The sequence below is a fragment of the Gymnodraco acuticeps genome, unplaced genomic scaffold (genome assembly GCF_902827175.1).
Source record: "Gymnodraco acuticeps unplaced genomic scaffold, fGymAcu1.1, whole genome shotgun sequence".
Classification (NCBI taxonomy): domain Eukaryota; kingdom Metazoa; phylum Chordata; class Actinopteri; order Perciformes; family Bathydraconidae; genus Gymnodraco; species Gymnodraco acuticeps.
This window is the reverse complement of record NW_022991397.1, coordinates 31272-56715: the sequence shown is the minus strand read 5'-3', so window position 1 is coordinate 56715 and position 25444 is coordinate 31272. Positions and strand designations below refer to the sequence as shown.

General features: G+C 40.4%; 1 protein-coding gene across 1 annotated transcript; it reads right to left on the bottom strand.

Moving 5' to 3' along the window:
* Positions 1-3: 3 nt before the first annotated feature.
* Positions 4-25444, bottom strand: LOC117563194 (NACHT, LRR and PYD domains-containing protein 12-like). The gene is made up of 9 exons (XM_034241379.1): positions 25365-25444; positions 19315-19470; positions 12299-12385; positions 6318-6491; positions 4724-4897; positions 3996-4169; positions 2856-3032; positions 567-684; positions 4-9 (listed from the first exon to the last, which is right to left on the bottom strand). Exons 2-9 carry the CDS (start codon positions 19437-19439, stop codon positions 4-6), a joined length of 1035 nt encoding a protein of 344 aa, XP_034097270.1. The 5' UTR covers positions 19440-19470; positions 25365-25444.

Genomic DNA, 25444 nt, shown 5'->3' with positions numbered 1-25444 from the left:
TGTTCAGAGCTGGAGAAATAGAGAATGTAAAAGTTAAAAAAGTGGGAGTTCCAAACTGGTTTAAAACTGTAAGATACAAAACATAGGTATAATGGAGTCAAACATATCTTTAGACTATTCAGTCAGTATAAGCATCAAGTTACTTCATACAAATGTTGGAAAAGGCGAATACTGAAAATAATTTAAAGGGTTTCAGAGTTTAAATAGAAATATGTATTCATTTGTTCTTTATATCATTTATTAAAAATAAATCATGATAAAGAAAGATGCATTTCAGGTGTTATAGGTTCACAGTGAAGTACACAGTGTAGGATATATTTGTCATATTAAATGTAACATCAACATTGCTCTGCCACAGTCAATCCACTAAACCACAGAAGAAGAAAATAGACGTAAGCATTAAGGTACTCAGTGAGGATGAGGATAATATCAGCCTGATGTCTGCAGCTCAGAGTCAACACAACTCTCACATATTAATCTCAGCACAGAAGTTAAAGATGGAGAACTGACATGAGTTTCTCCAGTCTGCAGTCTGGACTCTCCAGAAGATCTCTCAGCCGCTTCACTCCTGAATCCTTCAGATCGTTGTAACTCAGGTCCAGATCTCTCAGATGGGAGGGGTTGGACTTCAGAGCTGATGCCAGAGCAGCCCAGCTGATCTCTGACAGACTGCAGCACCTCAGTCTGAATAAAGAACACATGATGTAAGTCTAGAAAACAATGTTCCTGTTATAAAAGGTTTAAAGGTCCCATCATATGCTTTCTTGGTTATTACCCGTCCCCTTGTGTGTTATGTAGCTTTTTCTGCATGTAAACGGTCTGTAGAGTCAAAAACCCTCAAAGTACACCTTGTAGCGAGTAACACAGAAAATACGTGTCTATGCTGCCCCAGAACGCCTCGTTGTAGATTTGTCTGTTTCCATTTTTTTTCTTCCGGGACAGGTTGAAATCACTACATCCAAATTGACCAATCTGCGGAGCTCCACACACACACACACACACACACACACACACACACACACACACACACAAACACACACACACACACACACACACACACACACACACACACACACACACACACACACACACGCACACACACACACGCACACACACACACAGCCTGAGCCAGACCCAGCTGTAACAGTGGTGGACTCATCAGAACAGACTGGGCGAGCTGACCAATCAGAGCACAGTGGGCTCACAGGGAGGGGGGGGGGGGCAGGAGCTCCAACGAGCTCCAACGAGCCGTGTAGGACAGAGAATGAATACACATACTATACAGAGATGCTGAATGAGAAACCAATGTGAGTTTGGAACATTGAACAATGGAAATCTATTCTAGTAGACCTCAACAATGGAATTATGATCAGTAGAAATGGCCATGACATGGGACCTTTAATAATCTGTTTAGAGCTGGAGAAATAGAGAATGTAAAAGTTAAAAAAAGTGGAAATTCCAAACAAGTTTAAAACTGTAAGATACAAAACATAGGTGTTAGAGCCATTTTTCCTTTTGTTATTATTGTCTGAATGTTAGGCTTAATAATAATATAAATTAGATTATACTGTAAATTATCGGCTATTTTTGTGAGTCACACTATGGTTTCAAATGTATTAATTTAAGGCTCACTTATTATTTGTTTTATGTGCGTCAGTATCAAGTGCATGGCTATACCTATATATCAGTGCTTCTCAAAGTGTGGTCCGCGGACCACTGGTGGTCCGTGAGCGCCCCCTAGTGGTCCGCGAGTATATTGGTAACATTTCACATTTGCAATAAATAAATACATTTAAGTTTTCCGTACTCTCGCGGGAATATCTCCGCAATGGAGCAAGCTAAAGTTTCACTTTCAATGGCATGATATAGCCCAGCACAACACCTTCATTACACTTCCTGCCACATGTTTGTACCATATTCAGGCGATTTGTAATCTGTTCTAGAAAAACGATGCGATTTTGGATATTTGTGGAGTTAGGTGGTCCGCGAGTGTTTTTTTATTAGTTAAGTGGTCCTTGGTATGAACAAGTTTGAGAAACACTGCTATATATGGTAGGTCGATAGGACACAGCTGGGGTTGATGAGACGGGGAAACGGAAAAGTCTTTTGACCGTGTTCTTTTTGTTACTTTGGAAAATGATAAATGTTTAGTTACTATGAAGCGAATAAATGTGTCCTCCGATATATGCCGTGTGGATCAATGAATCAAGCTCATCTGATTCAACTACGATCTCCGCTGAATTGTTTGGAAACAAAGAGAGGCGCGTCAGAACCCACAACCCCGATAGAGGTGGCTATTAAATTGTAGACAAGGATCAAGAAGCCACCACAATAGGTATAATGGAGTCAAACATATATTTAGACTATTCAGTCAGTATAAGCATCAAGTTGCTTCATACATTTTTTGGAAAAGGCGAATACTGAAAATAATTTTAAGGGTTTCAAAGTTTTAATAATCTTTGCTGTCCTGTTTTTTCACACTTACCCTGTTGCTGCTTTGTACAACTGAATTTCCCCTCGGGGATTAATAAAGGTTCATCTTATCTTATCTTAAATATGTATTCATTTGTTCTTTATATCATTCATTAAAATAAATCATGATAAAGAAGGATGCATTTCAGATGTTATAGGTTCACAGTGATTTATGCAGTGTAGTTTGTTTTGTCATATTTAAATTTATAGCTCAACATTGCTCTGCCACAGTCAAATAACTAAACCACAGAAGAAGAAAATAGTCTTTAGCATTAAGATACTCAGTGAGGATCAGGATAATATCAGCCTGATGTCTGCAGCTCAGAGTCAACACAACTCTCACATATTAATCTCAGCACAGATGTAAAAGATGGAGAACTGACCTGAGAGTCTTCAGTCTGCAGTCTGGACTCTGCAGAAGATCTCTCAGCAGCTTCACTCCTGAATCCTTCAGGTTGATGTTGAAACTCAGGTCCAGATCTCTCAGATGGGAGGGGTTGGACTTCAGAGCTGAGATCAGAGCAGCACAGCTGATCTCTGACAGACTGCAGCACCTCAGTCTGAATAAAGAACACATGATGTAAGTTTAGAAAACAATGTTCCTGTTATAAAAGGTTTAATAATCTGTTCAGAGCTGGAGAAATAGAGAATATAAAAGTTAAAAAAGTGGAAATTCAAAACAGGTTTAAAACTGTAAAATACAAAACATAGGTATAATGGAGTCAAACATATTGTTAGACTATTCGGTCAGTATAAGCATCAAATAGCTTCATACAAATGTTGCAAAAAACCAAGTCTAAGCGCAGAGGGGACCGTGCTTTCTCTGCTGCCGCCCCTAAACTGTGGAACGACCTGCCCTTGCTAATCAGACAGGCTCCCACACTGTCTGCTTTTAAATTCCATCCTAAAACCCACCTTTTCTCCTTAGCATTCAGAAACAAGTAGATTGTTGCTTTTATTTGCTTTCAGTAGTCTATTGTTTTTACTATAGGGTTGTTTTTATGTTTTTTTTTAAATTGTTACGTTTATTCTGGTTTGTTTTGTGTTCGTATCTTTTATGTGATTGTATTATTTTTATGTTTTGTGAGCTGAGCTGTGTGATTTTATATTTTATGTATCTCTGTACAGCACTTTGGTCTGGAGGTTTTAAAGTCTTGTATAAATAAAGTTGGATTGGATTGGAAAAGGCGAAAACTGAATCTAATTTTAAGTGTTTCATAGTTTTAATAGAAATATGTATTACTTTTATAAATGTGTTCGTTATATCATATATTAATATAAATCATGAAAAAGAAAGGTGAATTTCAGGTTTTTAAGAGGTTCAGAGTGAATTAGGCATTTAGATTTTTCCTTAACATTGCTCTGCCATAGTCAATGAACTAAACCAGAGAAGAAGAAAATAGTCTTTAGCATTAAGATACTCAGTGAGGATGAGGATAATATCAGCCTGATGTCCGCAGCTCAGAGTCAACACAACTCTCACATATTAATCTCAGCACAGAAGTTAAAGATGGAGAACTGACCCGAGATTCTCCAGTCTGCAGTCTGGACTCTCCAGAAGATCACTCAGCAGCTTCACTACTGAATCCTTCAGTTTGTTGTGACTCAGGTCCAGATCTCTCAGATGGGAGGGGTTGGACTTCAGAGCTGAGATCAGAGCAGCACAGCTGATCTTTGACAAACTGCAGCACCTCAGTCTGAATAAAGAACACATGATGTACGTTTAGAAAACAATGTTCTTGTTTAATAATCTGTTCAGAGCTGGAGAAATAGAGAACGTAAATGTTAAAAAAAGTGGAAATTCCAAACTGTAAGATACAAAACATAGGTATAATGGAGTCAAACATATCTGTAGACTATTCAGTCAGTATAAGCATCAAGTTGCTTCATAACATTTTGGAAAAGGCGAATACTGAAAATAATTTAAAGGGTTTCAGAGTTTTAATAGAAATATGTATTCATTTGTTCTTTAGATCATTCATTAAAATAAATCATGATAAAGAAAGATGCATTTCAGGTGTTGTAGGCTCACAGTGAAGTACACAGTGTAGGATATATTTGTCATATTTAAATGTAACATCAACATTGCTCTGCCACAGTCAATTAACTAAACCACAGAAGAAGAAAATAGACTTTAGCATTGAGATACTCAGTGAGGATCAGGATAATATCAGCCTGATGTCTGCAGCTCAGAGTCAACACAACTCTCACATATGAATCTCAGCACAGAAGTTAAAGATGGAGAACTGACCTGAGAGTCTCCAGTCTGCAGTCTGGACTCTCCAGAAAATCACTCAGCAGCTTCACTCCTGAATCCTTCAGATCGTTGTAACTCAGGTCCAGAACTCTCAGATGGGAGGGGTTGGACTTCAGAGCTGAGATCAGAGCAGCACAGTTGTTCTCTGACAACCTGCAGCCACTCAGTCTGAATAAAGAACACATGATGTAAGTTTAGAAAACAACGTTCCTGCTTTAAATATTAAAGATTTAATAATCAGATTTTAGCTGGAGAAGTAGAGAATCTAGAAGTGTATGAAGTGGACACTCCAAACAGGTTAAAAACTGCAAGATACAAAAAGAGAAAAAGGCTAAAACTCTGCTCCATCTACTCAAACTCATGATGTGCAGCCAGACAAATACAAACCCACAGCAACAGATTCAACTCAAGATCACTGATACCTCATTCACACCAACGCAACTCCGGTTCAAGCTCCATGCTAGAGCTTTTCAGGTTCAGAACCGGTTCTTCGGTTTAGCGGAGGCTCTTTTCACACCGCCCAGAGTCCGACTGGTGCTGCGTCATTGCGTCATCGTTTGCGTCATGACGTAACCGTTTGCGTGCCTGCTTCATAAAGCCAAACCGCGCGGAAACCCCTCACAGCGACAACAACAACAACAACAATGGCCGATTGTGCTCCAGCTTCCTCTGTACCTCTTCGGAAGACCAGATTCCCAGCAGGTAGCTGGTCTCTTCAGTGGACCACTGCTGCTTGTTAAGTTTCTCCATCGTTGTGTACAAACTGGATAAAACGCAGGCTTTTTGTTGTTGTTCAGGAGTTGATCTGTCTCTGCCCCCACCTCGATGTAAGCGTGACGTATGTGGTGCTTTTGCTCTGGCCGGATAATTTTTTGGTGCTTGAAACGAACCGGATTCCGGAGCTAAGAGGCTGCTCCGCTGCAGTGTGAACAGGAAAACCCGGTGCTTTTCAAGCTCCAGCTCCGAACCGGCCCCGAAACACCGTTGGTGTGAATGAGGTAAAAGTTAACAAAGATGGCAAATGTGTCTTCATGAATTTTGAAGGAATTTGAAAGAAAACATCCTAAAGGTTTATTTTAGGAATAGTGGAGTCATACAATCCAAGCATCTTCAGTTTAGATAGATAGATCTTTATTTGTCATTGTACAGGTACAACGAAATTACAATACAGTTTAAACTATTATGTATGAGCATCATTTAACTACATAAAAATGTTCAAAAAAGTAAATACTGAATGTATTTCTTAGTGTTTGATAGTTTCATTTGTCGTATGTATTCGTTGTATTAATGTGATTTTTATTTCATTTATCAAATAATACATCTTGATTGAGAATATAAGATGAATTCCAGGTGTTTAAGAGGTTCAGAGTGAATTATGCAGTGTATAAATCGTCTTGTTATATTTACATTTAAAGCTAAACAGTTGTCTGCCACAGTCAATTAACTAAACCACAGAAGAAGAAAATAGACGTTAGCATTAAGATACTCAGTGAGGATCAGGATCATATCAGCCTGATGTCTGCAGCTCAGAGTCAACACAACTCTCACATATGAATCTCAGCACAGAAGTAGAAGATGGAGAACTGACCTGAGAGTCTCCAGTCTGCAGTCTGGACTCTCCAGAAGATCACTCAGCAGCTTCACTCCTGAATCCTGCAGTTTGTTGTAACTCAGGTCCAGATCTGTCAGATGGGAGGGGTTGGACTTCAGAGCTGAGATCAGAGCAGCACAGCTGATCTCTGACAAACTGCAGCGCTCCAGTCTGAATAAAGAACACATGATTAGTTAGTTTAGAAAACAATGTTCCTGCTTAAATGTTTAGAGCTGAAGAAGGTTTTATTGTCAACGATGATGTAGATACAAGATTGATTACATTACATTTAACTTGTTAGACGCTTTTATCCAAAGCGACTTACATACATTCAATACTGTGGACAATCCCCACAGGAGCAATTTGGGGTGAAATGTAGGGGTCGACCGATAATCGGGGCCGATATTCCGCATTTGACCGTGTGAGGAAGCGCACAGACTCCCTCACTAACATGTTGGTCTTAACTATTTGTTTGTTAAGAAAGGTAGTACATGTTTTTTCTGAGTTGACTTTATTTCAGTTAAAGTTATAAAAACAGTTTACATAGACAAACTAATAAAATGCGTCTAAATTCGTTTGTCAGTCTGTAAAACACACAAGCACCAAGTAATCACCATTTCCTTTGTTCAGACCTGGAGGCCATCTTGTCCCAGTGCTCAAAGGGGGAGTACGCCTCCAAAGTACTCCTTATATGTGCCGTATGAGTAGGCGGCGTCTTGGACGCGATTGGTCAGGAAATGTGTGATTTTACGAGTGTCAATTAGGTTAAAAACTATCCGTTTTAAGCAGACTTTGTTGTTCTTGAAGATATAATATTTATGGCGATGCAATAATAACTTAAGCCTTTAGGGTTTTGTTAAAGGTAGACAACAGTGTTTAATTTTGTATTTAAGCCTTCACTCCGCTTTCAGAACCATGACCTGATTGGCCAGGTTGGAGTGGGAAGGCGGGCAGTCTCCTATAAATGTGGTTGGGAAGAGAGGGGAAGGGGATTCGTTTTTGTGTTTGTTCCTTGCTGGTGAATGCAGCACCAGGCATGCAGTTTGTGTTTCTGTAGAATAATGTGGAAGGCTAAGAATAAAACGCCTGTTTATTTTTTGCAAGAAAGCCCTCTCTCCACGTATCGTTCTTTCACCTGCACCTCACATCGTAACAGACCGATTATCGGTATCGGCCTTTGTTTTATCAAATTGCCGATAAAACTTTGGCTCTGATGCTGCGGTTTCTCTGGCTGCAGTCACCACTCTGTGTACACGAGCAATGTCCCGCCCACAGCGCTATCTGATAGCCTATTACTGAAGTGTCAATCAACACTGAAGATTTTCCGGGCGGGAGCAAGTCAGAGAGGCGGGACCAAGTCAGAGAGGCGGGACCTTCTCAGATTACAAGCAGGTGCGAAAGAACGCAGACACAGACTGAAGCAAACAGCAGCGCTGAGCGGCAGAGCCATACATGTGTTAAAATCAGAACATCTTGGTGTCAAAATGTAGAATAACACAAACTCCAACACAACTTCTTTGAAATGCATTTAAGCATATATTATGTTTAACTTTTAAACATCTTACAACTGGTTTCCTCTCTGTGCCCTTTTCTTTAGTGCAGTCATCTGCAATGAGTCAGAGAGAGAGACAAGAAGTGGGGCTGCAGGCTGACATGCTTAACTAACAATAATGCTTAATTTATTATATCTGTCTATCTAGCATAAAATCCCAATAAACTGCTAGCAACTGCAACACACTAGTGCTAGCTAATGTTTTGCAGACTATTAAAAGTGAGGCTATTACAGTAGACCTAACGTTAGTCTAGCCTCACTTCTAATATGTTGCTAAACATTTGCTAGATACTGTGGTGTTATTGTATATGTGTGTGTGTTAGCCAATAGGAGTGAAGCCTTACGGGCATGGTTGATTGACGTCATAGGCAGAGGACATGTTATGGTAACGGGGCATGTGAGCTAGGTGTGTGCTAGCATGTGGGCTACCAATAAAGAGACACGTAATTGTGACAGTTGAACTCACGTGTATTATTGAATAACACGACAGATACATGTTGGCTAGCTAATGAGCTTCACATATCAACCCCCCCCCCCCCCTCCGCACCACAGTTACTCCGCTGCGAGACGCTGCACGCACCCCCAACTCTGACTGACTTCCCGCGTCCCTGTGTAACTGGGAAACTGATAGAATTGGATCATAAGATCGTGGTGTTTTTGAAACTTCAGCATAGGGGATAGGGATGTTTATTGAACTTCGGTTTAACCAAGCGGAAAACTGTGGAGTAGAGCCGGGAAGCCAATACGGAAGTGCCACACACTGCAGTTCATATATAGGCCAATAGGCGATGGCTGCAGAAAGGAGCAATTTCCATAGACCCCATGTTAAAATGCCCAACTTTACAGCAGAAAAAAACATGTTTCTACCCCTGGCTCCATACATTTTATTATCGATATAGTTAGATTCCACCTTCATGATTATGGATCTGTGAGTGAATTGTTTTCTAACGCCACCCTTTTATTTATATTTGGTCTTAAAGTGTGTGCATAAATTAGGGCGTGGTCACATTGAGTGACGGCTCTGTCAAGTGCCTGCCGCTGTTAGCTTCTTGTCTCTCTGCTAGCTGCTCCGTGAAGCTACAGGGACTCTGCCTGCTCAGTTCATCCAGGAAACACAACTTGTAGCCGGCCGTGGTTGTTTGTTCTTCATGCTTATATATCGGACTATTGTGACTCGCTCTGCGGTTAAAACAGACGCTGCATGAATGCGGTTTTGCGGTAAGTGAAATTCTAGTGCTTTATTTATGTGTTAATGATTTTAATCAGCTACGTAATGAATGGTAAGGCTTGGGTTAGCATGTAAGCTAGTGGTAGCTACATCGGTGCTAACGATTGTAATCGTAGCCTCCAAGTTAAAATCATAGACTGTATATAAAGGTTACAACGAAATAGACAAGTGTTAAGTGGGATAATACTGTTGAACAAACGGCTTCTGTTTGAGGTTGATAAAATAAGGTTACATCCTTGTAACTTAGAGATATTTTATTATGTAGGTAGAACTGTATGCATCTAAGGTTAATTTAAATTGGCTATGCTCAAGTATGTAGACAAGCTAATGTCGAAGTAGTGTATGTGAAATCAACCTCACAATAAGATGTGTGTATATTACAATTATTAATGTCATATTTCAAGATGATTACTTAGATATTACAATATGGTTGGTTGAGCTGGAGTTCATTATCGAGCTTACACGTTAACGTCACAGTCATCTGAAGAACGAACCCAAACCTTGTTGTTTTTATTAATTGTATTACCAAATGGGTATCAAATAAACAGTAAGCATTGGTAACACAACTTCCAAAGTTACAGTAAAATAAAAAGGACCCTGACTCGGACAATACACAATCCAACATGTTCAACAGAAGAGAATCAGTTATATTGTTTGTACACATGGTACTTTACATATATATCTGTTTGTTTAAGGTGTTCAGGTGATGCAGACAGGCTGGACCAGAGAGTGAGAGACAGAACTGGACTCCTCACAGCAGTGAACTTCAGCTCAGGTACAAAGACTCTTTTTTCATACTGTACAAAGAATCAAGAAAGATATTGGTTTAAATGAATGAAGTATTGACTTGAATACACTGATATACATTCCATTAAACAATACTAAATACTAGATCACCTACACATCAGTTAAGTTGAGGGGTTTTTCCATGCAAAAAGTTACATTTAGATATTTAGCAATATGACTTTGTCAGCTTTCTAATTTAATGTATTGAAGGCAAAGATATTTAACACATAGTGAGAACTGCTACTATTTATCTCTCAATATTGTCTGTAAAAAACGTGGTAAAAGTTATTCTTTCAGTGAGACAACAGAGCAAGCTTCTACAGTTGCACTACGTTTTGATAACAGTTCAATATTATTTTGATAATAACATATATTTCAATGTTGATGAACTTCATACTGTTCATTCATAATCTGATTGTCTTTGTAGCTCATTGTTGAAATAAAAAAAAAACATTACAATTACAAAATAATTATATCTACATCCCCTAAACACACAAACACACCGCTTTCATAAATAACACACTTGTTCTGCAATAATATGTGTTATGTTTCCTGTCATTTTTGTTAGGAAAGGACATGCCTGAAAGACACAACATGTTCTCCTGCTCTGAGGGTCAAGAAGAACATCCAAGAGGAACATTAAAAGCTGATGTTATGAGATTTTAAGACCAGTACAGGACATTCACTAAGAAACTACTTTTATTGTAAAAACAGTCAGCTGATCGAATGCAGCTATTTCCACATCTACACTCCATCAGCTGATGATTTCTATTTGCCTCGCTTTATGAGCTTCACAACATGTACCTTGTTTTGCAACGTCACAAATAAATGGGGCCAATCTTCAGTCAGATGTGAATGTGTAATCTAACATTTTCAGTAAGAATAATGGACAAAAGGAGTGCAAATACAAATACAATTTATTGAAATGTGAACCAAAAGTTAATCAAATGTTTTAAATAAAAAGCACATATGGACAGAAGGTGTAAACCTATTAAATGTATTAAACACATTTAGTCAAATAAAGTGACCGACTAGGCCTGTGCAGTTGGTATCAGCTTTGAGACAGGACCATCACACGGAGGTTTCTCCCTGAAGTCTCTGCAGCTCTCTGGACACCAGACTGTCTCAATCCGTCCACACTGAATATGAGATTGGGAAAATGAAAATAATAAATGCTTTAGACAATAAGAAACATAAAGTTGACTGTTGAGTTGCTCAGTTTTTTTAAATTGTCAATACTATTACTGTATAACTAATATCTCAGGTTAAGAGGCACATTCAAATAAAGATTGGTCTTTAAATACATTGTATCTTTTGAATTGTTTGTCTAAAGTCAAGGATCTATAACTGGTACTTAGTTTTAATGATACAGTCTGGTTATTATGCTGTTTGGAGGAGGCCTCACAGGTAAGAGCACTAACTAGCTACCATCACATGTACCTTAGCTTGACTTAAATGTATTAAACGTATAGTTAAGTGATATCAAAATATAAATAACTAATGTCATGCAAACATATTAACATTTGCTTGATTCCAGTGTTGAATTTAGCACAATTGCATACAAACGTTAAGGGGTTTTAAGATTCTGAAGTATTATGCTAAAAGCTCAATAACTTAGATTATTATTTATAGTTTTGCTGAATAGTTTCATGTCCGCTTACCTTAGAAACGTAAAATGCGACGGCAGCGTGCAGATGGGGAGCATGTTAGCTTAGCTTGGTAGCTTCAGCTAGCTCTGGAACTTCCAGCTCGGTGGCAGCAGGTCCCGCCTCGGCTCCGCCTCTTTACCCTTATTTGGAGCAGGCTGGAAAAGGCGGGAGTTGAACTCTGGCGTCACTGTCGGGCCGTTAGTGGCCGACTCCGCCTACTAAGGGCTTCACGGCAACTCTGCAGAATCCTATGGGTGACGTCACGGACCCTACGTCCATTTATATATACAGTTTATGGGTTTAACACATGTATGGCTCTGCCGCTCAGCGCTGCTGCTTGCTTCAGTCTGTGTCTGCGTTCTTTCGCACCTGCCTGTAATCTGAGAAGGTCCCGCCTCTCTGGCTGGCTCCCTCCCGGAAAATCTTCAGTAATAGCCTATCAGATAGCGCTGTGGGCGGGACATTGCTCGTGTACACAGAGTGGTGACTTCAGCCAGAGAAACGGCCGCATCAGAGCCAAAGTTTATCGGCAATTTGATAAAAAAAGGCCGATACCGATAATCGGTCAAATGCGGAATATCGGATTATCGGGGCCGATATTCCGCATTTGACCGATTAGTGCAAAGGTGCACAAGTGTTAAATAAAACGTTGTCACTGTACTCTACAAAGTTTCTTAACTGCGATCATTTAAGGTTTAGATTTTCAGATTACATAAAAACTGAATCCTCTTCAGGTCAGATTACAGTAGAAACAGACTCTTACTTCCTGTCTGAGGGTCCAGGTTCCTTACTGAAGTCTGGAGGTTTATCCATAGACCAGTCACTGGGGACTGGAGAATCTGCTCTCCGTCTGTGGAAACAACCAATGTTTTACAAATATCATTAGTTCCTTCAAAGAGCAGCTTTTGACTTCTGTCTTTTATTTGAATGTTAAACAGCTCTATTTTTTTTCTTCATATTGTTGGCATAATCTAATGTAAATTGTGTTGAATGTTGCCGGCAATAACATTGTAAAATGTTCAACTATAATCTAACTCTACCACAAGTTATTCATGGCATACCACTATTCGGACCTAGGTAGATGTTAGTAGTGCCTCTGATCTTGGTGTGAGATGGGACTAGAGGTACATGTTTGTATTTTATTTGGTGAACCCAACACAAAGTCCAACTTGTCGAGTGTGAGAATGATTTCACTGTAGTACATTATTCACTATCGCAGATAGTGCAAAGGTGCACAAGTGTTAAATAAAACGTTGTAGTAGTAGTATTCATACCCCTTTCGTCTCATTAGTATGCATGAAAAAGTGACAGGTAACACGCCCCCAATTATGCAAATGAGCTAAGTCCCACCTCCCATTGTTCGAGATCCTTTGATGTGAGTGGGTACAATCATGTTAATACGCTAAGTCCCGCCTCCCTTTGTTCGAGATCCTTTGATGGGTGTTATAACAGCTGTGAAAAGCCCCCCTGTGTAGTGCCTTTGTTGTCTAATTCTTTGATGTGTTGATTAAGGCAGTCTCTTAGACTGTCTCTTAGAAGTTATGTTGTCTGGCCCCTGTCCCCTCACACCCCTTTGTAGTCTAGTCCTTTGATGTGAGGTGTTATAGCAGGTAGGTGTGATATAAGCCTCTGATGTTAATCTAGGTGTTGATTAAGGCAGTCTCTTTGAAGTTATGCTGTCTGGCCCCTGCCCCTCAGAGTTGACTTATCTAATTAGCCTTTGATGTTTGCCCTTTGGTGTGAGGTGTTATAACAGGCAGGTGTGATTTCACACTGGTGTGTTATAAGCCTTTGATGTTAATCTAGGTGTCTCTTTGAAGTTATGCGTGAGACTGTCTTCCCGCCCCCCTCCCAGCCCAGGCCTCTCCCCCCTTTTCTCCACCTCTTCCTGTGGCTATGACGCTAGCAGATAGTGGGGGATGGAATTAGGTGAAAATAGAAATATGCGCAAACTAAATAAAAAGACAGTCATTTCCACTTACCAAGTCACCTTTTAAAAAAGAAAAATGGCCAAGAGACACCTCGATAGGGGTTTTAATCAGCGAGAGGCCTGTGACAACTTACCGCCATCCGTCCAGAGCGCCAGTCAAGAAACGAATGCAGCATCAGTGCGGGGTTCAGACGCATACAGCCGAAGATCTGTGCACAAACTTATCTCGTGCCCTCTTTTGGTCATGTGCGCACGTTCATGTGTGTTGGAGGAGGGGCTCTGTGAGGAAGTGGCAGATTTCCCCCCCGGTTGTGTACTTTCAAATTCTAGCTCACTCGAGATGGTTTCTCCAAAATGATCTACCCCCTACCTTTAAGAACAATTAACACACACACACACACACACACACACACACACACACACACACACACACACACACACACACACACACACACACACACACACACACACACACACACACACACACACACACAACACACACACACACACCACACACACACACACACACACACACACGTTTGGAGTTGGCCTTCGGTGTGAGGGTTTGAGATAAGCCTGGGATGTTAATCTATATGTTGATTAAGACACTCTTTCTCTCTGTGAGGTGAGAAGCAAGGGGGTGGAGTTAGTTTTAAAAAAAAGAAATACGATCAAACTAAGTAAAACAGCCATTAATTTTCACTCACTAAGACACCTAAAAAACGTTATTGTCCTCTCCAAATTTGATTCAGGGTTTGTTTTAAATGATTTGTGCTTGCTAAGGATGTTTCTTTTCAAGTTTTTGTGAAACTGTTAACTACAAGGAAGTATCTGCTTGCAAAGAGGGTATTCATATTAATTTTAAAAAGATCTTATTTAGGTTGTAATAGTGATAACTAAGGATGTTCTCTTTAGTTGTAGTGCTTGTGAACAAAGAAAAGCTGTAAACACTTAAAATACATAGAATCAACAGTGTGAGGGTAAATTAAAATATGAATTTACAAACATACAAGGCGTTGTCTACTGTTAGTGTTAATTAAGGGCTATTGTTATTTTGATTTATAAGGGGATAGGAGTTCAACTTTTAAAAGTTGCACAGGATCATTCTAAGAAGAGTGAGGGGGCTAATGAGCCAGCACCATACCTCCTCTATGCATGTTCTTGACCTGTATCCGATCTTGAAAAACTCTGGTAAGCACTTTTTATTTTATTTTATAATATCATGTAATTATTAAATGTTGTTTTTTTTGTTGGTAGGGGTTAAACTAGTATATTATGTGGATAGTATATTATTAGATACTTAAAAATGTTATGTTTTTTCTGTTTACAGTAGAGACCCTGTGTGCTGAAATCTACTCAGAGTACTTCATGGTAGTGGTCATATTTTAAACACAAAAGTGTATCTTTCAGTAACTTTCTCAGAGAATTTCAGCATAAATCTGTCAAATGTTTCAAAACAGCCTTGTTTCACTGAAATAGCCTCAAAATCACAAACTGCCATTAAGAGTCAGATGCTTTACGAAATCTAATAAAACAGAGTACTTTCATGGTAGTGGTCAGCTTTTAAAAAGAAAAGTGTATCTTTCGGTAACTTTTTGAGAGAATTAAGCATACATCTGTCAAATGTTCAAAACAGCCTTGTTTCACTGAAATAGCCTCAAAATCACAAAATGCCATTAAGAGTCAGAATCCTAATTAAATCTACTAAAACAAAGTACTTCATGGTAGTGGTCAGCTTTTAAACACAAAAGTGTATCTTTCAGTAACTTTCTGAGAGAATTAAACATAAATCTGTCAAATGTTCAAAACAGCCTTGTTTCACTGAAATAGCCTCAAAATCACAAACTGCCATTAATGGCGCATTTCCACTGCAGCGGTAGCCCCGTTTAAGCGTCCTTAATCGTCCTCAAGCGGACAGGCCAGTTTTTGGTGGCCTTTTACTTTTTACCTCTTTTTCCGGCCCCATAAAATCGTGGTTCTATCAGACCAGGGCCAGGGCTGAACTAGTGACGTCAACACTCTCGACTGCTGATTGGTCAGAGAGAATCGTCACAAGATCGCGCGAGATATCATCCCTAGTGTCGCATATATATCTAGAAGCAAGCTTGCAGCATTTTTATAGACAGCATTTTTGTAAATGGAAGAGCTACAAAAATGGCAACGTCAAAGAAAAGCACACCGTGGTCGACCGAGGAGGTGACGAAGTTCCTACATCTCATTGGGGATGATCAAATCCAGCGGGAGCTCGACGGAACAACTCGAAATGTGAACAAAAACAAAGCCGATCGCCCCGCCTACACTGCGTTGCTACCCCAGGTCCTAAACTGTAATGGAAATGCGCCACGGCCTCGGACGGCCAGCGAGGCAGCCCGAGGCCTGAGCGAGGACGCTTAGGGACGCTTAAACGGGGCTACCCCGCTGCAGTGGAAATTTGCCATTAGTCAGATTCTTAACAAAATCTACTGACACAAAGTACTTCATTATCTACTTCTATTTCAGCTTGTAAATACAAAAGTGTATCTTTCAGTCACTTTTTGAGAGAATTAAGCATAAATCTGTCAAATGTTCAAAACAGCCTTGTTTCACTGAAATAGCCTCAAAATCACAAACTGCCGTTAAGAGTCAGAATCCTAACGAAATCTACTCAAACAGAGTACTTCATGGTAGTGGTCAGCTTTTATACACAAAAGTGTATCTTTCAGTCACTTTCTCAGAGAATTAAGCATAAATCTGTCAAATGCTCAAAACAGCCTTGTTTCACTGAAATAGCCTCAAAATCACAAAATGCCATTAAGAGTCAGAATCCTAATTAAATCTACTAAAACAAAGTACTTCATGGTAGTGGTCAGCTTTTAAACACAAAAGTGTATATTTCAATAACTTTCTGAGAGAATTAAACATAAATCTGTCAAATGTTCAAAACAGCCTTGTTTCACTGAAATAGCCTCAAAATCACAAACTGCCATTAATGGCGCATTTCCACTGCAGCGGGTAGCCCCGTTTAAGCGTCCTTAACCGTCCTCAAGCGGCCAGGCCAGTTTTAGGTGGCCTTTCCATATCGCGTAGCCCCGGCTAGCGGGTACTTTTTACCTCTTTTTCCGGCCCCATAAAATCGTGGTTCCCTCAGACCAGGGCCAGGGCTGAACTAGTGACGTCAACACTCTCAACTGCTGATTGGTCAGAGAGAATCGTCACAAGATCGCGCGAGATATCATCCCTAGTGTCGCATATATATCTAGAAGCAAGCTTGCAGCATTTTTATAGACAGCATTTTTGTAAACGGAAGAGCTACAAAAATGGCAACGTCAAAGAAAAGCACACCGTGGTCCACCGAGGAGGTGACGAAGTTCCTACATCTCATTGGGGATGATCAAATCCAGCGGGAGCTCGACGGAACAACTCGAAATGTGAACAAAAACAAAGCCGATCGCCCCGCCTACACTGCGTGGCTACCCCAGGTCCTAAACTGTAATGGAAATGCGCCACGGCCTCGGACGGCCAGCGAGGCAGCCCGTGGCCAGAGCGAGGACGCTTAGGGACGCTTAAACGGGGCTACCCCGCTGCAGTGGAAATTTGCCATTAGTCAGATTCTTAACAAAATCTACTGACACAAAGTACTTCATTATCTACTTCTATTTCAGCTTGTAAATACAAAAGTGTATCTTTCAGTCACTTTTTGAGAGAATTAAGCATAAATCTGTCAAATGTTCAAAACAGCCTTATTTCACTGAAATAGCCTCAAAATCACAAACTGCCGTTAAGAGTCAGAATCCTAACGAAATCTACTCAAACAGAGTACTTCATGGTAGTGGTCAGCTTTTATACACAAAAGTGTATCTTTCAGTCACTTTCTCAGAGAATTAAGCATAAATCTGTCAAATGTTCAAAACAGCATTGTTTTACTGAAATAGCCTCAAAATCACAAACTGCTATTAAGAGTCAGAATCCTAACGAAATCTACTCAAACAGAGTACTTCATGGTAGTGGTCAGCTTTTAAACACAAAATTGTATCTTTCAGTAACTTTCTGAGAGAATTTAAGCATAAATCTGTCAAATGTTCAAAACAGCCTTGTTTCACTAAAATAGCCTCAAAATCACAAACTGCCGTTAAGAGTCAGAATCCTAACGAAATCTACTCAAACAGAGTACTTCATGGTAGTGGTCAGCTTTTATACACAAAAGTGTATCTTTCAGTAACTTTCTCAGAGAATTAAGCATAAATCTGTCAAATGCTCAAAACAGCCTTGTTTCACTGAAATAGCCTCAAAATCACAAAATGCCATTAAGAGTCAGAATCCTAATTAAATCTACTAAAACAAAGTACTTCATGGTAGTGGTCAGCTTTTAAACACAAAAGTGTATCTTTCAGTAACTTTCTGAGAGAATTAAACATAAATCTGTCAAATGTTCAAAACAGCCTTGTTTCACTGAAATAGCCTCAAAATCACAAACTGCCATTAATGGCGCATTTCCACTGCAGCGGGTAGCCCCGTTTAAGCGTCCTTAACCGTCCTCAAGCGGCTAGGCCAGTTTTTGGTGGCCTTTCCATATCGCGTAGCCCCGGCTAGCGGGTACTTTTTACCTCTTTTTCCGGCCCCATAAAATCGTGGTTCCCTCAGACCAGGGCCAGGGCTGAACTAGTGATGTCAACACTCTCGACTGCTGATTGGTCAGAGAGAATCGTCACAAGATCGCGCGAGATATCATCCCTAGTGTCGCATATATATCTAGAAGCAAGCTTGCAGCATTTTTATAGACAGCATTTTTGTAAACGGAAGAGCTACAAAAATGGCAACGTCAAAGAAAAGCACACCGTGGTCGACCGAGGAGGTGACGAAGTTCCTACATCTCATTGGGGATGATCAAATCCAGCGGGAGCTCGACGGAACAACTCGAAATGTGAACAAAAACAAAGCCGATCGCCCCGCCTACACTGCGTGGCTACCCCAGGTCCTAAACTGTAATGGAAATGCGCCACGGCCTCGGACGGCCAGCGAGGCAGCCCGAGGCCTGAGCGAGGACGCTTAAACGGGGATACCCCGCTGCAGTGGAAATTTGCCATTAGTCAGATTCTTAACAAAATCTACTGACACAAAGTACTTCATTATCTACTTCTATTTCAGCTTGTAAACACAAAAGTGTATCTTTCAGTCACTTTTTGAGAGAATTAAGCATAAATCTGTCAAATGTTCAAAACAGCCTTGTTTCACTGAAATAGCCTCAAAATCACAAACTGCCGTTAAGAGTCAGAATCCTAACGAAATCTACTCAAACAGAGTACTTCATGGTAGTGGTCAGCTTTTAAACACAAAAGTGTATCTTTCAGTAACTTTCTCAGAGAATATAAGCATAAATCTGTCTAATGTTCAAAACAGCCTTGTTTCATTGAAATAGCCTCAAAATCACAAACTGGCTGAAACTGTACAGTGAATTGGAGAAATTACAGCACAGAGTTTTCTACTATGACACAGATAGTATAATCTATGTGACAATACAGGGGCAGTCTCCAGTACTTTCATGGTAGTGGTCAGCTTTTAAAAAGAAAAGTGTATATTTCGGTAACCTTTTGAGAGAATTAAGCATAAATCTGTCAAATGTTCAAAACAGCCTTGTTTCACTGAAATAGCCTCAAAATCACAAACTGCCATTAAGAGTCAGATGCTTGACGAAATCTAATAAAACAGAGTGCTTTTCATGGTAGTGGTCAGCTTTTTTTTTTTTTTTCAATTAAACGTTGTCACTGTACTCTACTAAGTTTCTTAACTGCGATCATTTAAGGTTTAGATTATCAGATAACATAACAACTGAATCCTCTTCAGGTCAGATTACAGTAGAAACAGACTCTTACTTCCTGTCTGAGGGTCCAGGTTCATTACTGAAGTCTGGAAGTGGACTCATGGACCGGTCACTCTTCAGAGACTGACAGCTGGAGACTGAAGATTTGTCCTCTTCCTCCTCTTTCAAATCACTCATCTTCTCCAGTCTGAGAGATCAACCATTAACACTGGGAGACACACACACACACACACTTGTTTCAATCAAAACCATCATAATAATAAACTTGGTCAAAATTAGGGATGCTCCAATCAAATCATCGGAATATAATGTTCTTTTAAAAAACGTTAACTAAAGGGAACAATCTATTGGACACAGCTGAAGCTCTGGCCTTCCTTAAACACTAACTAATTTAATAAAAATCACAGTTGTATTACACACAATGCACTGTTTTTTGAGAACACAAATTCGTAACTAATGCACCATAATACATTCTGACGAAAAATACAAATTATTATGAATACAAATAAAATAAAAGTAGCCTCCCGTGAGTTACTACAAGCTATAAAGTAGATTTTAAAACGTTTTATAGAATAAAAGCTCACTGCTGGACGTTGTAGAAATGCGTGTGTGCACCACGACAAAGGAGCCTCATTCACTTTACATTGGGGTTGTTTGCGTGGTGCAGACACGTAAATGTAACAAAGTTCGTGACTCCACCATGCGGTGTTAAGGAGTCGTGGTGGAGTCACGCATTCTGGTGAGATCAGGTTGGATATAACACAACACATTTGTTTTATTTTATTTAACTGGTGGATACAGAGTTGCTGCGGGGGGGGGGGGGGGTTAAGACGCACAGGCTGCAGTGGAGACGCTGCGCACAGCTCATTGACAGCTGGAACACAAACCACTCCAAATGACTCCACTCCGCAGGGATCCCCCGATACTTTGCGTCGCATTTTGAGTTGATTGTGATTTATAAAAGGGAAACCAGCATAGGACGTGCGTGTGTAGTGTTTTATAAATCGGAAAATGTCTGTGCGTATTTATTTGCTTTGTCCTACATAGGCAACCTTCCCACGTGAATCCTAAGCAAGGCTTTATAAATGAGGCCCCAGATGACGCAAAATACATGACACTTTTCTCTGTGTGCGGCAAAACAAGCTCGCCAAAATGGCTTCACCAGTCTGGCAGTATTTTAAGGTGTCCGAAAAAGACAATAAAATAGCGGTATGCAACGTGTGTGAAGCAGAAATCCTGCTGTGACTGACCGATGAGCGTAGAAAAACACACACTAAGGGCCCTTCTCACTTCTCTTATTTTTCATTTCCTGGCTCCTCGGTCTCGGTCTCACCGGAAGTTGATTTGTCTGCGCCATCATGAGTAGCGTGCCTATTTGGCCTTATTTTTGCGGGAGGACCGAGCAGCGAGGAGCGATAATGGAGGAGCTATAACCGAGGAACCACCAGACTATCCTCCGATGAAATCCTCAGACACTCGCCCCGCCCCCTTACTGTGTATCGCTCACTGATTGGACGAGGCAGTGCATGCTCTGATCTGATGCTTCTTGACATGAGAGCAGTTTCCCAGCGGAGTGAAGAAAATGCATGAACCTCACGGGAGTCACTCCTCAGTTTATACCGTGTTTTGTTTCAATTAATGTATCATTTAGTTACAAATATGTGTTATATCTGAACAACAAAGTGGTCAAAAATCATTTTATTCATTTTTTGGAAACATTTTCATGATCGCTTTTTTCGTTTTACATTTTCCTTTATTGTCATTTCTATTCAGTCAGTCATTAAGTGCTATTAAAATGTTAATGTGCTACATATCCACACAAACAAACAAAGTGTGCAATCCAATGAATGTTAATCTAACTGGGTTTTGATAGATAACATATCTCTTTTTCTTCTCTCAATTATTTTATTTCTATTGTGCACTAATCAATATTAATCAAACTATTGTTCGTTTATACATTTTAAGAATGGCGTTTATCTTTTTTGAGAATGAGTTCTTATTTTATTTTATTTATTGGGGTCTACAACAGATGATACAAATGTTTGTGTCAGTAAGTGTGTGCTAACAGAGGCGGGGGTGTTTGTGGAAATAACGGGGACAGAGCTGCTGTCAGACGATCAGCTGTGCAGCGTCATCACAAACGGACGTCGCTTCACGTGACGCTCCGGAGGAAAGGACGTCCCATAGCTCTTAAAACTCATTTCCCTGCTTCTCCTGGTTTCCTTGCGTCTCTCCATGCTTCCCTGGTGGGAGGGACTAGTCACAGGGAAACGACGCAAGTGAGGGACGCAAGGAATCCATTTAACCGAAGTGAGAAGGACCCTAAGAGTTAGACCTAACACACTTAGCTAGTTTAACTACCTCTGGAACAAGCTAAACTAGTTATACACAGAGAGCGAGAGCGAGAGAGAGAGAGCGAGAGCGAGAGAGAGAGAGAGAGAGAGAGAGAGAGAGAGAGAGAGAGAGAGCTTCCTCATTTCTCCCGTTATTATCCAAAGTGTAAATTTGAATAATGTACTTCCTTTGAATGTAATAATGACGTTGTTTGTTGTTTGCCGAAGCGCATCATTTCTTGAAAAATTCATCTGAACGTTTCGATCAGTTACGATTTATAAACTGATGCAATATAAAAATGAGCCCCATTAACTGAGTTTTAAACATCACTTTAAATGGAAGATCCCCGTAGCCCCCACCCACCCTATGATCCGATCGGCGATCGGTATCGGCCGATACTGATTCCGGTGATCGGCCCCAAAAACCCTGATCGGAGCTGAGCATAGTTAAAATACAACAAATCAGTCAGAACGTTCTCCATTTTGTCTGCTGGGCTGTTGCATGTTTTGTAAATATGATGAATCAGAAACCAGGAAATCAAAAAAGTTGTTTTGTTTGTTGGTCTATTAATGAACTGACTCGTGCTCCATGCTAAAGTGTTAGCCAAGTTTAATCAAGAGGTCTTGTTCGGGTCCCTTACCGTACATGTGGATTTAAACATAGGTCACAACTATGTGGCGACACCTTGTGGTAGGAGTGTGTATCTATCTATCTAATCAACACATCCCCCTTTCTTTAAGGTAATATAAACAAATAGTGCAACATCAATTTTAACCAAACATTTTGATTTCTCTACCATGCCATAACAAATAAACATCTGGTCTAAATGTACTCAGAATGCTAACTAGCACAAACTTGGAAATTGTCTAAACATTTACACCATTTTAACATCCATTAAATCAGTCCCTCAATTACAGATTCAGTCTATCTGGTTTTCTGATTTCCCTTGTAGATCTTCTGACCACATGTTCACTTGGAGTGTTAGTATCACAGTCTGTCTGTGGTGAAGGTGTGAACTCAGACTCAATGATGGATTCACTGAGCTGTTGACCAGCTTCTTTTGTTTTCATAAGACTGCGACGATTGCGTCTGAAGATTTGGGTCTGAGCCACTCTCATCAGCTTTCTTTAGTAGTTGCTTGAGAATGTGAACTCCCTTTTCAGCTTTCCCATTTGACTGTGGATAATGAGGACTTGAGGTCACATGCTTAAAGTCATACTGTTCTGCTTTCACTCTCTGCTGTTGAAACACGGTCCGTTGTCACTCACTACTGTGTTAGGTATGCCATGTCTTGCAAAAATTGATTTTGAATGTGTTATGACACATGTTGATGATGAGTTTGATAGTAGTGCCATTTCAGGAGAAGTTTGAGTAATAGTCAATGACCACTAAATAGTCTTTACCTTTGAGATGAAACAAATCCATTCCAACTTTATCCCATGGTGCTGTTGGCATATCAGTCACTATCATGGGCTCTTTAGTCTGTTTGTTTCTGTGTGTCTGGCATGTGTCACACACATCAGTCTCTCCATGTCTTTATTTACTCCAGGCCAGAAAACACTGTCTCTCGCCCGTCTTTTGCATTTTTCAAAACCCAGATGACCTTCATGTATTCTTTGTAGTACTTCCTGTCTCAATGCGCGTGGAATGACAATCCTGTGTTGTTTCAGTAATAGTCCATCCACTCAGACACTCAGTTCACCTCTGATGGTAGAAGAGCGGACAGGAACCTACAGGCCATCCATTTTACATATTTGCAATGACACACTGCAGCTCTGTGTCTTTTGCTGTTTCTTCAGCTATCTGTCTGGACATTGTGTCTGATACAGGAAGCGCAGCAGACACCATGTTCACATGACTTTTCACATCCTCTTCAGTTGTACTCACATAATCCACTGTAGGTGCTCGTGAGAGAGCGTCAGCAAGTATCAGGTGCTTTCCAGGTGTGTAGATCAGCTCAAAGTCATATCTCTGCATCTTCATCATGAGACGCTGTATCCTTGGTGTCATTTCACTTAAATTATTTGTAATGATGGATACAAGTGGACGATGATCTGTCTCTACTGTGAATGAAGGTAGGCCATAAACGTAGCTGTGGAACTTCTCCAAGCCATAAACCAGTCCCAGACATTCTTTTTCTATTTGAGCATATCTGCACTCAGTCTGTGTCATTGACCTGGATGCATAGGCCACTGGTTTCCAATGCTCGCCTTCAACTTGTAGGAGCACTGCGCCTATTCCATCCTTTGAAGCATCTGTTGAAACTGTAATCTTCTTTGTTGGGTCAAAGAATGTCAATACAGGTGCAGTTGTGAGTGTCTGTCTGAGTGTTTTCCACTCTTGCTCATGTTTGACTGTCCATTTAAACTCATTTTCTTTGTGCAGGAGCTCACGGATGCAAGATGTCTTTGCAGATAGGTTTGGAATAAATGTACCTATGAAGTTGACCATCCCCATAATGCGAAGTACACCTGTCTTGTCTGTGGGTCTTGGCATATCCTGTATGGCTCTGATCTTTTCTTGGTCAGCTTGTACACCTTGTGCAGAGAGCTTGTCTCCGTGAAAGACAACTTCTTGAACTCCAAACTCGCATTTGCTCTTGTTAAGCTTGAGTCCATACTTGTGTATGCGCTCCAGCACCTTGTTCAGCCTCTCATTGTGTTCTTGTAGTGTAGAGCCCCACACACTGATGTCATCAACATATGCTCGAACACCGTCCAGCCCCTCAATGATGTGCTCCATCGCTCTGTGAAATATTTCGGATGCTGAGATGATCCCAAAGGGCAGTCTGAGGAAGCAATATCTGCTGAATGGTGTATTAAAGGTGCAATATTTGGTGCTGCTTTCATCCAGTTTCAGCTGCCAAAAGCCTTGAGACGCATCAAGCTTTGTGAAGAAGCTGGCACATGCCATTTCACTTGTGATTTCCTCACGCTTGGGTATCTGATAATGTTCACGCTTGATGTTTTCATTAAGATCTTTTGGGTCCATACACACTCTTAAATCACCACTTTTCTTCTTTACACAGACCATCGAGTTAACCCAGTCTGTTGGCTCCTCAACTTTTTGTATCACTCCGAGCATTGTCATTCTGTCGAGCTCTTTCTTTAAGCGATCTCTGAGTGGCGCTGGAACTCTTCTTGCAGCATGCACAACTGGCTGTGCATTTTCTTTGAGCTGGATTTTGTGAAGGGCAACACACCAAAACCCTTAAACACATCTGCATAACTCTGTACTATACAATCAATTGAGTCATTTGGTGTACTCACAGTTGTGTTGATGCAATACACTCTCTTGACAAGTTCCAAATCTTCACATGCTTTATCACTCAGCAGTGAATCAAGTCCATCAGCGACAACAGAGAAAGGTGGGTGGTGCACTTTACCTTTTGAGGTTACCTTTAATATGCACACACCCAAACTGTTGATTTTCTTTCCATTATAATCTTTTAGTGCCTGTGTTCTTTATTTAATGTGTGGCTTATCTTTCATTGCCTTGATGTCAGACAGGCTCATCAGGTTTGCTTTTGCACCAGTTTCATAGTTATTATTGTCCCGTTAATCATCAGTGGAGCTATCCATTTGTCTTCTCTGATTACATTAACCTCTTTTTGCTCAGTTTCACAGTTCACCATGCCAACAAAAAATGTCTCACTTAAATCATCGTCTTCCACTATGTTTACAGACTTTCCTTTCTTCCTTTCATTTCCTTTTGAGAAGCACTGCTTAACAAAATGGTTCTGGCCCTGGCAATTAGAGCATTGCTTACCAAATGCCGGACCCTGTCGTGGTTTGTGCTTCGAGCCGCAGCGCTTACAGCTGAATGTTCCTTCTTCCGACCGCTGTGTA